Source organism: Lolium perenne, chromosome 4 (genome assembly GCF_019359855.2).
Source record: "Lolium perenne isolate Kyuss_39 chromosome 4, Kyuss_2.0, whole genome shotgun sequence".
Lineage (NCBI taxonomy): Eukaryota > Viridiplantae > Streptophyta > Magnoliopsida > Poales > Poaceae > Lolium > Lolium perenne.
Genome location: NC_067247.2, coordinates 388,087,332 through 388,100,117, shown reverse-complemented (window position 1 = coordinate 388,100,117; position 12,786 = coordinate 388,087,332). Strand labels below are relative to the sequence as shown.

Genomic DNA, 12,786 nt, shown 5'->3' with positions numbered 1-12,786 from the left:
GCCGAGATTCGATTAAATTCATCCAAACTTGCTATATATTACATAGATTCGAACGAGATTCGACTAAATTTAAACAAACCTAATCTACAAAGTACTTGCGGCGGCCGGAGGTGTCGTAGTACTGGTGGAAGCTGTACATGTCATCGGTGACGACCTCCTGCTTGACGCGCTTGTCGGGCTCGTCCTTCACCAGGCCGCTTGGTCCTGCCTCGCCGTCATCGGTGAGGTCCACGAGCGGCTTGCCGGTGTCGCGGATGGACATGGCGATCGCCGTGCCGAGGTCGACCCTCCAGGCGTCCTTATCGTTCAGCGACACCAAACACGCCGCTCGCAGCCCTGGGCAGTCCTCGGGGTCGTCGCTGCTGGCGATGAGCCGCTGCTACCGCTCGTACTCCGCCAGTAGCGCCGCCTTCACCGCTTCCTCGTCGTCCTGCTCCTCCTTCACCTCCGGCTTCAGGATGAGGAGGGCACCGCCGCCGCACCTTTGCTGTTGTCGGCTGCCGCTGCCGCCGCGCCTTGGATTGACGGGCGTCGCCGGATCCTCCTTCACCACGCGCTTGGGGACGGTGTAGGGCGCGGAGCGGTACGAAAAGGACGGCGTCGATCGGTCCGGTCCTGAGAAGGAAGAATTGGAGGAGGACGAGTACGTCCTCGTCGGCTACCATTGCGCTGCGGGAGACGGTGGCGGCGAGGACGGCGCCTCCAACCTTGGAGCGCCGTTGTGGATGTCGTCGATGATGTTCTGCAGGGTGCGCCCCGGAACGCCCCAGAACAGGAGGAGCCCGTCCCTGTTCCAGCTGTTCGGCCCGCCGACGAGGCCGGTGGTGTTGTGCATCTCCATGTCGTACTACGCCTGGAAGTAGGCGATCCACCAGGAGTCATTGTCAGTGGCCGCCCAGGTTGGATCGGCCCGCTCCTCGGTGTCGAGTGCAGACCGCCGGGCCCTGATGGCGTCCCTCCAGCGCTCTGCGCCCGGCGACGGCGGCGGCGGGATGCCTATGCCGTTCACGGCCATCCTCCAGCCACAGCTGATTGGCAGGAGCATGTCCGGCGGGACGGGATATCCCGCGCGGTACAGCGCCGACGCCTCCTTCACGGTGAGGCTGCCGCGGCCGAAGCCATTCGCCGCGGCGATCTTGCGGGAGGACGATGACATTGGTTGGAACGGCGAGGAGAAGATCTGGGAGCGGCGAGGAGAAGATCTGGGAGCGGCGAGGAGAAGATTTGGGAGCGGCGAGAGATTGGGATGAACCGCAGGGCCTCTTAATGTACAGCGACGGCAGGCGAAGCGGCAGCGGGTCGTTGGACGCAATAACGCCGGCGCGGACGGCCACGCGGCCATGCACGACTAGGCGCGTCCCTGCGTCGCCTGGGAAAACTGGGACGCCATTAACGTCGCTTGACCAAAGGTAGACGACGGGGTTTTAGGCTTACGAGCCGCTGACGTGTCGGTCCCGCCACGTTTCGCCTCGCTTTTCGTTGTGTTCGGCGTACCCGTAGCGTCCCCTGTGGGGCGGGGACGGGCTCGGGGCGCCGGACACCGTATCGGGCGCGCCGGACAAAAAATGGGTTTGGGAAACACGGCTGGAAACGTTTTTTTTGTCCGACGCGCTCTAAATCTTTTTAGGGGATGGTTTGGGGGACGCGACTAGAGATGGCTCGTAGGATTGAAATTTGAGGTGAATGCCTCCAGTAAGTAGTAACGTCTCCCTGAAGTGACAACCCACGACTTTGCCCTTTGTTGGCTGCGTATGACAATATGCCTATTTTCTTTTTGATGAAGGCGTTGTCTTGAAAGACTGATGGTTTGCTACCTGCGGTTGAATGCCTCTTAGTCTGGCCTCACATTAATATGTTTTGGATTGTTAATGTTCTCACCACTGTGCTAATAGGACGTGGAGGTGCTGGTGCTTGCAATCTAGCGAGACGGTGGTGTGGGCATGCATTCACATGCATGCAGGATGATGTCAAAATTATATAGTTTTGTGCAAAGAATTGAAATTTATTTTTTATCTAACAACTCAATCTGATTTACAAACCATCTTCATTGTCAGTTTTTCCTCAATGAGATACTCGAAATTAGAGCGGATGTTGATATGTTCTGGTGCTTTTTCTTCAAAGTTGTCGGACAACGGTTTATAAAGTTGTCACATATTGGTAATGAAATTATCATCTTATAGCTTCTTATAACAACGACTTGAAGCAAAGTGCGGTTCAGACGTCAAAGGAACATATCGATCACACAGATATTCCAATGGTTCACAATTAACTGCTTTCTCGGTTTGGTCATAATCAAATTTTGTAATGTTTGACCAATATGTAGAAAAACATATTAAAATATACACTGTAAAATGTACTGTATTACAATCGCAATAAAGTATATGCTTAAGTTACATGCATTTGATGTTATGAAATTGACTTTTTTTTTCTTCTATTTTTGGCTAAATTTTACAAACTTTACTTTAACTCAATCCAGAACGTGCGATAATTGTGAATGGAGAGAGTATCGTAGATTTCTTCAACCATAGAACACCAACAAACTAGCTTTGTTCGCTGCCCGTTAGGCCACCTTTGACCCTCACCGACCGGAGCTGCTGGAAGAGTGCCCGCTGCCGGAGGTTCTTGCGGAGTCGTAGCGCGTCAAGGAGGTGGTCCGGCACGACGCGACAGAGGCACCACTGGAGCCGGTGGACGAGGTTGGGTATGCAGACTTGGCCATGCCCGATCCAGCGTGCTGCCGCATCGGCGTACACGTCCGATGTAGGCACCGTCAGCCGTGACAGGAGGCCTTGCCGCTTCCTTGATCCCCCCACACCTGCCGTCATCTTCGTATCCACGAATAGAGGGGCCTGTAGTTGCACCACATATGCTATTAGGTCGATTTAGTTAAGAGTTATGGAATCCAAGATCGACGTGGCTAGCCATTAGCTACATAGGGGAGCATACTTCATAAAAAATGATAGTTGTAACAAGAGTGTTCTTCGTCAATCTCAAATAAGACCAAGGATATTTGTAATGAAATCACAGTTTTCGAGGCTTGGTGTGCATAACTAATCAAGACAAGTGTGCAAAGCATAAACAGTAAACATTGACCAATGGCGAAGAATTCCTCCCTTAGCTATACAATATTAGATAGATGAGACATCTCTGATGTTTTTCACGCGGATTGCATCTCGTTTAGTCGGAGCACATGTTGACTGCTAAGACTCGAACCCAAGTGAGCTGGCTCGGCACACTAAGCTCTAGCTGCCAAGCTAACGCTTGGTTCTCGCAAATCATAAACTATTACAGTTTGCTAGTTCTGTGTCTAGTGGGTAAAACAACCTGACCATGATCTTGAATCAGTGGACTTGCAATGTCATCTACACTCTCGATCACAAAAAAAAAACTCGTTTTTGATATCAATATGGTTTTCAAGATTGATCTTGGAGCGCTAATTGTACGGTAAGATATTATAAACACAAAATATTATGCTATTAATAACTTTTCCAGTAATCAGACCATAATTTTACAGGTTTTCGATCTAAATGTTTGGAACAGTATTTGTTGTCAACGTTTTCAAAGCATATTTATTTGTGATATGGAGCGGCTATGCACATGCACTGCTCAGAACGGTATTGTTTTGTTTCTCTAGTCAGCCAGATATGGGATCTGCACTCTGCACTAGGATGACTCCTCTATTTATCGTGTGGCAAGCACGATCAACCATTTATTTACAAATGTTGAAACTATATGAATCATGTATGTACTGCAAAAAAGGATGACTCCTCTATTTTACTCTTCCTTCTCGTGATAACTAGTTGGTCGTAAAGGTCAAAACAATGGAAGTATGAAACATAGAAACATGAAGTTACCTGGCATTGCACATCGATCCCTTTGCTTCTGTACTCGATGTAAAGGCTCCGGGAGAACTGAGCAACGTACCTGGAAATGGAATCTGAAGTTTTAAACCCTCTCTGATGTATCTATTCATGTATTTACCACGGAGAAATATATGGAAGAAAAGCAAATCAAAATCATAGAGAATCAAGAACAGAAACGTTTAGCGCGCGCAAGATTTACCCCGACATGTCTACTCTAGCGAACATGACAGAGCGGTCGTACCGTTTGGAGGCAGCGTAGACGGAGTAGAGCGGGAACGACGGGATGGCCTCACTGGACCCGGAGCCGATGTTGACGACGGCGCCCCTGCCCCTCTCCACCATCCCCGGCAGCACCGCGGCCGTCACCTCCGTGAGCGCCCACAGGTTCACCCGGATCATCCTGACCCATGCATCCACGTCCGCCTCATGCAGGTACACCGCGCACGGCTTGGCCAGGCCAGCGTTGTTCACCAGCACCCCGACGTCCAGCCCCTCCACAGCCTCCCAGAGCTGCCGCAGCGCCGCGTCGCCTTGAGGGGTGGCGACTAGGGCGAGGTCGAGCACGACGGTTTTGGCGTCAACGCCATGGGTGGCGGAGATTGTCTCGGAGATGTCGTGGAGCTTGGCGGGGTCGCGGCCGACGAGGACGAGGTTGAGGCCGCGGCGGGCGAGCTCCAGGGCGACGGAGCGGCCGATGCCCGACGTCGGGCCGGTGACCACGGCCCAGGCGCCGTAGCGGCGACGGAGGTTCGTGGGGCGGCGCAGCAGGAGCGCGAGGTGGGCGAGGAGACGGGAGAAGACGGCAAAGACGTAGACTGCGCCGAGGATGGTGAAGGAGACGAACCATGCCGGCTGCTGATGCTGCCGGAAGAGGAGAGCGCCGTTGCTGCCCATCTTTACTCCTTTTCCCGGGTGGGAGCACGTCGCGCGTGTGCTAAGAAGCTTTAGGGATTCTTGCAGACAATCTAGCCACTGCCGATGCCAATTTAAATCCTCTAGTGCCGCAGCTTTGTTATGCGGTCTGTCTGTAGGAGTAGGATTACCGAACTGAAATGTCAGAGCGTTCCGGCGAGATCTGTGTGAGTAACCCCGCAACTACTTGGCAACACATGTGGCTATCAAGTGTCATGTTCTATTCGGAGCAATGAATTAATGCTCAACTGACTGTTTGTGACTGAAGTATCAATTTGTGACTGGAGTGTGGAGCATCAATCAGTGGAAGCATGACATCTCTCTTTTTTCCCAGGGAGGTTTTCTCTGTTTGTTGGAAGTTGGATAGGAGGAGGACGAAAAATGTGAGGCCGGGAAACAAGCCGATCATTCTCGCAACAACCAACAAGGGTTTTCAGAACGAAAAGATTGTGAAAAAACGGACATACACCAGTAGCCCAGTAGGCCTGCATGTGCAAGCACAAACTATGCATGTGGTCAGCAAATAGACAGAGGAGAGCTAGCGGCATTTGTTGCACGCATCTGCCGTCCATTCTATTGTACTATCTGCTTTGAGATTGACACATTGTAGGAATTTTTTGCATGTAGCCTACCCACACTTCTGGTACTCTCTCACTTTTTTTAGTACATTGATTTAATTTCTAGTGTTGAATTTGAAAGCGTCATATTTATTGGAATACATATCAGATTAACAAGACAATCTAATTTCTTTCAACAATATCTTTTAAACAAGCAAACTTTTTTTTAATCAAAATTTGAATTCTGAAACACTATGATACACAATGAAACTCAATAAAACGTGATACACAAAAATTGAAATCTAAGACAATTGCCAAATATTTCCTAAGTATGATGAAACAAGTTTGAAACTGAGTGAAACAAACTGTTTCCAAGAAAAATATCACCAAGTTTTACTAGGTTTTATTAAGTTTTAGAAGTCGATTTTCAGAAATTATCAAGATATTTTATATTAGTCTTGTTTTGTAGCTCCTTTAGGAACTTATATATTCAAATGGTTCACAAATTGAAATTGTGGTTAAAAAGTTATGGCGATTTCAAATTTTAAATTTGGATGTAATAATATAGTGTGGCATGCGACTACAATAGGGAACCTAAGTGACACACAATGTGTAAAATAGGGAAGAGAGCACAGGTGGGCCCGTGCATGGAACCAATCCATCTCTCCCGGCACGGCTGATTACTCCCTAGATAAAATAAGAGGAGAGACTCCTGATCAAACCTGCTACATTTGCCTCCGCGACCTAGCGACACCTTCCTAGCCTCCGCCGATAGCCCGTATGGACCTGGCGGCCACCAAACCCTAACCGATGGCCACTCCAGCGATGATGGTCGATGGGCTTGATGAGGTGTCTTAATTATTCCCCAGCAACAACGCCAAAAAGATCTTGATACGTTGTGTTGGGGGGATGACCCTCGGTATGCCAAAGGCATGCCAAACCGGATGGTTTGAGCCATCAAGATACCGGTTTAATGTTGATACCGGAGGCCGAAACTAAGAATTTGGCTAAGTAAAGCTAAGCCGGTATCCCCAAGAGGGGTATACCGGAACCGGATAAAGAAGACACCGGGCTACCGGTAAGGAGAGCGTGCCGGCAAGGCCGGTCAGAGATTCTCCCAGAGCTAGAAGACAAGGATGAGCTAAGCAAAGTAGCTTTAAGCGAAGCCTTGACGCCAAAGGAGGAGGATGACGCCAAAAGCAGCCGCAGGACGTCAGCCTCCCTGATTAAAGATACCGGCGCCGCCGTTTATGATTAAAGTAACTTTGTAAAAGTAGTTTGTCTAGTCAAAGATGCCATTAGATGCCATCAGATGCCATTAGATGCCATTAGGGTTTCTTGCCCTGTAAGCCACCTCTCCCCTATATAAGGAGAGGAGGTAGCCCCATTACGGGCACGATCATGTGTAAGCCGTTATGCTGTAACCACAAACCTGTAACTTGCTAAGAGCAATAAAGAGAAAGATCTAGAGCAGAGTTCTTCCTTGTGTTCTTCTTCTTGTATCGCTTCCTTTTGTTGTGTTCTTGAGGAAAGCATCCGGAAGTTCATCCAGTCTAATCACAAACCCTCCCCCGAATTCTCTAGCGCACATTCGGCCCCAACTTAAGCCATCCCATGGCATCTGCTCGTTCACCACGACGACAGTTGGCGCCCACCGTGGGGCCAGCAGCTGCGCTTGCTGGAGTACATATTCGGGCGGGCCTCCTCACCATCGACGGCGAGCGTGTCGTCACCGCGCTCGTCGACCGCGTCCTCGGCCTGGACTACATCAACGACAACACCGGCTACTTCACCAGCGGCGGTAAGTACCCCAAGAAGAAGCACACCGTCGAGCTCGGGAGCTTCCGCGTCTACTACGGCACCGTCCCTGAGCGCCAGCGCCTCTCGCCGGTGCTGGTAGCTCCGGACCCCCCAAGATCTGCGCTTTCCAGCGGCCGCGCTGCCGGCAGCGTCGAGGTGCTGGTCGTTGGCGCGGGCGACGCCGGCAAAGGAGCTGCGACAGAAGCGGTTGCAACGACAAAGTCCACGCGCACGGCCAAACCGCCAACCGAGCGTGACCAGGTGGTTGCCGGTACCTCCGCGGCGCCACCGGAAACTCCACTTCAGGCGGCGATGAGCGTCCTCGCCACGCCCATCGCGCAGAACATCGACCCGGCAGCGGCTCAGGCGGAGCTGGAGGCACAACGCCAGAAGCTGCTCGAGAACGGCAAGGACATCATCCGGGCGCAGCGCGAGCTGAACCTAACCCTACGTGAGTACAACGCTGCCCATGGCTTTGCTTCTGTTAGCGCTCATCGGCTAGGCAATCGGAAAACAGGCTTAGAGGTCGCAATCTAGATCAGGATTTGCGCAAAGAGATTCTTACCGGGAAGAGTGCCTCTGCATCTGTTAGCATCGTAGAGAAACCCAAGTACAGTAACCCGGATAAAACCTTAAAAGCTGCTAGGGCTGCAGTAGAGCTGTGTGAATCGCTTACCGGAGATGCTTTGGCAAAGCAGCAAGATCGCGTTAAAAAGCTGCTTGACATGATTGAGGTGCAGAATGCTGAGCAGCAGGCTAAAATAAACAAGGTTGTGGCATCAAAATCTCTGCGTTCCGCAAGGAATGCCGGTAGCAAGTCCCATGGGCAGGCATCGTCCCCCCATCCGGACAAAAGAAAAGAAAAAGCGAATGCGCAGCAAATGACTGTGTACGACCCGGTCCTTGCCGGAAAACAGCAAGCCGGTGCCGGAAAATAACAAGCCGGGCGGTACGAGGCCGGTAGAAAAAATCAAGGGGAAACAGGTGCCCATGCCGGAAACGGCTACGCCGCAAAAGATTATGCCGGCAGAGAAGGAAGTGGGCAAAACTTCCGCGCTGCAAAAGCAGTGTACGTGGAAGAGGAAATGCCTCCACCAAGGTACCGGCAGGCAAGAGCCGCGGTACCGGAAAGATACGAAGAGGCTGGCTCAGGAGCTGAGAAAGTTGTAGCTTACCGGAACCCATTGGGGGGTCGGTTAGGCGAAAGATGCCTACAAGATCGGGATGCGAGGCACCGTCTGGATAGGGTGTATTTGTCTGAGATAGTGGAGGCAGAAGGTCCTCCAGGCCCAAAGTGCTTTGGCCCAAGAATCATGAAAGAAGAGCCACCGGTTCGCAACTTCACGTTGCCCCGTGACACTAAAACTTATGATGGCACCACCAAGCCGGAAGATTGGCTCGCGGATTACGTGACCGCGGTATATGTTGCCGGTGGCGGAGGAACCGTCACTGGTGGAGGAAACCGGCGCTGGGCCGTAAGCATTGTGCCATCTTTCTGTTGGCGTCAGAAACCCACCGGCGAGCAGCGACGGGCAACACAGTAGAGCCGGGAACAACCTAGGGCTGCGGCTGGCCCTGGTCCCTCCGAGCGACAGCCCGCAAGGCTTCTGGTACGCACGCGCCGATGCTGGTGCAAGGGCCTGCCACCTGACCGTATACCTGGTCAGGAAGGTGATGGATGATGCCTCGCTTAGTCTCCTGCATGGCATACACGTAAACATTAAATACGAGCCTCGATCGGCTCTCAGGTTGTCCTGTGAATCGGCTCAAAGAGCCGATCCACCCATGATTCGTACGAGGTGCACGAATATATGGTGGTCCTGCTTGATTGAAATAAAGCTAAAACAACCTACTACGATTTAGGGTTTTCACCGCATAATCGGAACATCCTACTCGTGATTGAGCCTCGCGGCCACGCACGGTGATCGTAAACCGACCCTAGACAAGGTCTAAAAACCAACACGAGGTTGATCCTCGGAACATCCTGTCTAGGGCTAGCAAACTACACCCTACGCGCCACTGGATCCTTCAACCCGTTTGTAAGGCCTAACTATGCAGATATTAAACTAATCCTTGCAGAACAAGGAGCAATCATAACGGATCGGATCTACTGAATAACGATCAAGCGGGGTGCCGCCCCTACACCTAGGATAGGTGTAAGGGCGGCTAGACGTCTCAGGGTTGCACGACGATAGCATATGATATGAAGAACAATGCTAACCCTAACACGTCTAAGATAACTACGTTGCTCGCCATCAAAAAGGCTTCAGCACGAGCAACGCATGGATAGCGAGTAAAACTTGTACTGCCTAGATCGCAAGGAGCGACCTAGGCAGCATGATGCTTACCCGGAAGAAACCCTCGAGTCGGGGGAGTTGGCGATGCGCCGAGATTGGTTTGTGGTGAACGTTGGTTGTTGTTTATTTCGTAAACCCTAGATACATATTTATAGTCCGTAGACTCTCTAACGTGGGAATAATCCCAACCGGGCACGGGCCAAACTCTAACTAACCGACACGTATCCTACTATGTTACAGATACAAGGGCAAACTAGCCCAAACTCGTATTCAAGGCCGATCCACGCATATTCTTCAATGTATAATCTTCAAGCCCATCCTGATCGCGGCCCACCTCTGACTCGGTCAAATTCTGGTGATAACACATGCCCCCCTGGTTTTGGAATTGATAATTCCAAAATCACTCTGTCCTTCCTTCGTCGGGTCATGTCATGGCAGAACAAAATCGTTGCAGCATCTTTCACCATGATGCCTGGCCTTCTCAGCTTCATCAGCCCTTTCCTCCCAATCACTTCCTCCGACGAACCGCCGGCGAAGTGCTTCCGTGGCTGGGCCTAGTCGGATGACGACGAAGAGATGACGAGGAGGATAAAGCCCCGGCCGAGGGCTGGGGCAGCAGTGACCAAGAATTCTCCGGAAGTAGCGCCGGCGGCAGCTACGATGCCGATAGTGAGGGCAGCAAGAATTAGTAGAGTAGTACTCGAGCAATCGGCTCTTCATTGTAAAAAACCCTCCTTTTATTAAGGAAAGAGTATTCCAATCAACTCTTTGCCGACAGTCAAAGTCAAACGAGCCCCCAAAAGAGCCGATGGCATCGCATCGATCTCTACCATAAAAACACGAATAAGGCCAACCCAGCTGCCCTACCAAACGGTAACCTGCGACCTCCATCTGAGAAGCAAACTCAGATCCCCAAATCGCCGCCTGAGCAACTCCACCTTACGGCCACCCGCATCCCAGATCTCGACCGCGCTACCCCAGCTCCACAGCGCCTCCAATGGAGGAATCCTCCAATACTAACGCCATGGTCTCCGGTCTGAAGGTAATCTTTAACCCCCTCTCGTTATTCGAATCAACGTTAGGATTAATGGCAAACACCTGAATTAATGTTCTGTTCCGTTATTGATCTTAGGTCTCAGACATCCTACTGCCACATCCTTCTCTCGTAAATTCCATGTGCCTTGGTCCACGTTCTTCCGAGAGTCCCGCTCTCTTAATTTCATGCGAGGCTAACAGAATCCCCTTCGTGAACCAGAACTTAGATCTGTCTTCCTGGGCCGACTGCCTGCGAGCCTGGCCTAATCCTCCTGAGGGTTGGGTGGCATGGTACAACAGAGTATCCAAAACCCACTATGCCACCTGGGAAGCCATAGGGATAGCCGATGCCTTGTCATTATCATTGTCTCCCCTTGAAAAGAATGAAAACATCCTGAAGACCATCGGCTACTTCTGGTCTGATGCACTGAACTGCTTTATGTTTGGCCATGGCCCTATGACGCCAACTCTGCTGGATGTAGCCATGATCACAGGCCTAGACATTGCATCCCCAAGCCCTTCTGCGTTCAAGCTGCCGAAAGTTCCTTTCACCCTTTCCTCTAAAAAAGAATGTACTAGCTGGGGTGCCTACCTCCATCGTTATATGAAAACCAAAGGCCCTGTGATAGAGAGAGAACACACAGCCTTCCTGAACTTCTGGTTGGAGCACTTCATATTCTGTGGCCCATCACTCGCCCCTACCAAGAACTACCTCTCCCTGGCCTATGAACTTGCCAAAGGCACCCAACTTGGTCTCGGCAAACTGTTTCTTGGAGAGGTCTATCGATCTCTTCAATTGATGTCTGTCAAGCTGTTCTCTCAGAGGACAGTTAAAACTGGAGGTCCCTGGTGGTTTATTCAGTTATGGGCTCAGCTGTACTTTCAGAACCAGATCCCAGACTTCCCACCTTTGGCCACCTGCACCTTCCCGGATGTTAATGGAAAGGAGATCCGCTGCACCAGCTATGGCCAAGCTTTGTATGGTCTCCCAGGCAGCAGGCTAATCCCAAAAGAAGCAGCAGGGTGGTTCAAGATTTTCTTCCAAGGTTTGGACAACCCTCTATTCTTTCCTTATACTGAATCGGAGAACTTTGAGAACCCAGTCTCCTTCCGATTGGATAACTTTGCCGATGATGCTAGCACTCGGCATTTGTACTCTATCATGCTTCGCCCTTGCTTTCTCCCAGTTGGCATGAGTACCTCAAACCGGATTATCAAGCCTGGTTATCAATCTTACCAACCGGTAGTAGTAGCCCGACAGCTTGGTCTTGGGCAAGTGCCTCCACACTTCTTCCTACACCACCTGACAGCAAGCAGAGCTGAACTGCCTGACATCCTCACTGGCCAAAGGTGCTATACTTTCTTCGACGATCTGGCCATCCCGATTCCCCACAACCTCCGTTTCACCTTCACTACCGATGGTTTTGAGACTTGGTGGCTCATGTGGAAGACCCATGCCTTTAGAAGAGCTCTAGGACCGCTGCTGAGACAGCTTGATGCCGAATATGACGTTCCTGCAGACCAGGTACCATTTCCCATAAATTTCATAATGGCCCATGGTAATTATCTGTATCCTGACTCCATTCCCTGGCAGCAACAAGACGGCCCGGATCCCACGCAAGACGATGGTTCCCCCTTCGCATTCCTTCCTCCGGCTCCAGTGGTTCTCTTCTGTCAGAGCTCGCCTCCCCTGAAGAAAGTCATAATGCAGAGTCAGCCAATTTCGCCGCAATCGGCTCCCAAGAGTAAAGCATCTTCGGGGCCAGTTGCCCCCCGAGCCTCGACTCAGGCGAGGACGGGAGTGAGGAAGGTGGCTGCCAGGAAGACCCTGAAGCGCAAAGCCCCTGTCCAAGAAAGTTCACACGTAAGTTGGCTTGTCCTGTCCGCATTTATCTGTTTTCCAGTTATCTGCCTTCTCAGTTTTTCGCAACATGCCTGTATTTTCTTCTACAGACTTCCACCAAAGAGAACTCCGGCGGGGAAGCAGAACCCAGCCGGAGGGATTCGAGCTCGAGTAATTCCGAGAGGTCCACCACACAGAGCCAGACGGCCTCGCCAACGCCGGCTTCGAAGAAAAGGTCGATTCCTGAGTCTCCTCCTCCCCAAGTCCTAACCAAATCAGGGTCACGCGTGAAGCGTCGATGCGTCAAAAGGGCTCGCAAAGACTCACGAGTTTCTCTCTCAAGCCAGGAGGTCTCAAATGTAATCATCTCCCCGGTTTATATTCCTTGCTAACCCAGTGGCGCTTGGATCGGCTAACTATTTCCTTCTGCAGACCAATGATACCTCTAGCAGCGACGTCGAGGAGGTACTGATGCCGTC

At 51.4% G+C, this 12,786-nt stretch overlaps 1 protein-coding gene across 1 annotated transcript; it reads right to left on the bottom strand.

The window, feature by feature from the left end:
- Window positions 1-2,320: 2,320 nt before the first annotated feature.
- LOC127297341 (very-long-chain 3-oxoacyl-CoA reductase 1-like) lies at window positions 2,321-4,893 on the bottom strand. The gene is made up of 3 exons (XM_051327652.2): window positions 4,105-4,893; window positions 3,855-3,924; window positions 2,321-2,849 (listed from the first exon to the last, which is right to left on the bottom strand). Exons 1-3 carry the CDS (start codon window positions 4,755-4,757, stop codon window positions 2,541-2,543), a joined length of 1,032 nt encoding a protein of 343 aa, XP_051183612.1. The 5' UTR covers window positions 4,758-4,893; the 3' UTR covers window positions 2,321-2,540.
- Between the last annotated feature and the right edge of the window lie 7,893 nt (window positions 4,894-12,786).

What these genes read in the sequence shown, in the direction of transcription:
- LOC127297341 (XM_051327652.2), bottom strand. Translation starts at nt 4,757, where the DNA reads ATGGGCAGCAACGGCGCTCTCCTCTTCCGGCAGCATCAGCAGCCGGCA. An exon ending in GTCTACGCTGCCTCCAAACG is followed by an intron (nt 3,925 to 4,104) that starts GTACGACCGCTC and finishes TTCCATTTCCAG; the next exon opens with GTACGTTGCTCAGTTCTCCC. An exon ending in GGATCGATGTGCAATGCCAG is followed by an intron (nt 2,850 to 3,854) that starts GTAACTTCATGT and finishes GTGCAACTACAG; the next exon opens with GCCCCTCTATTCGTGGATAC.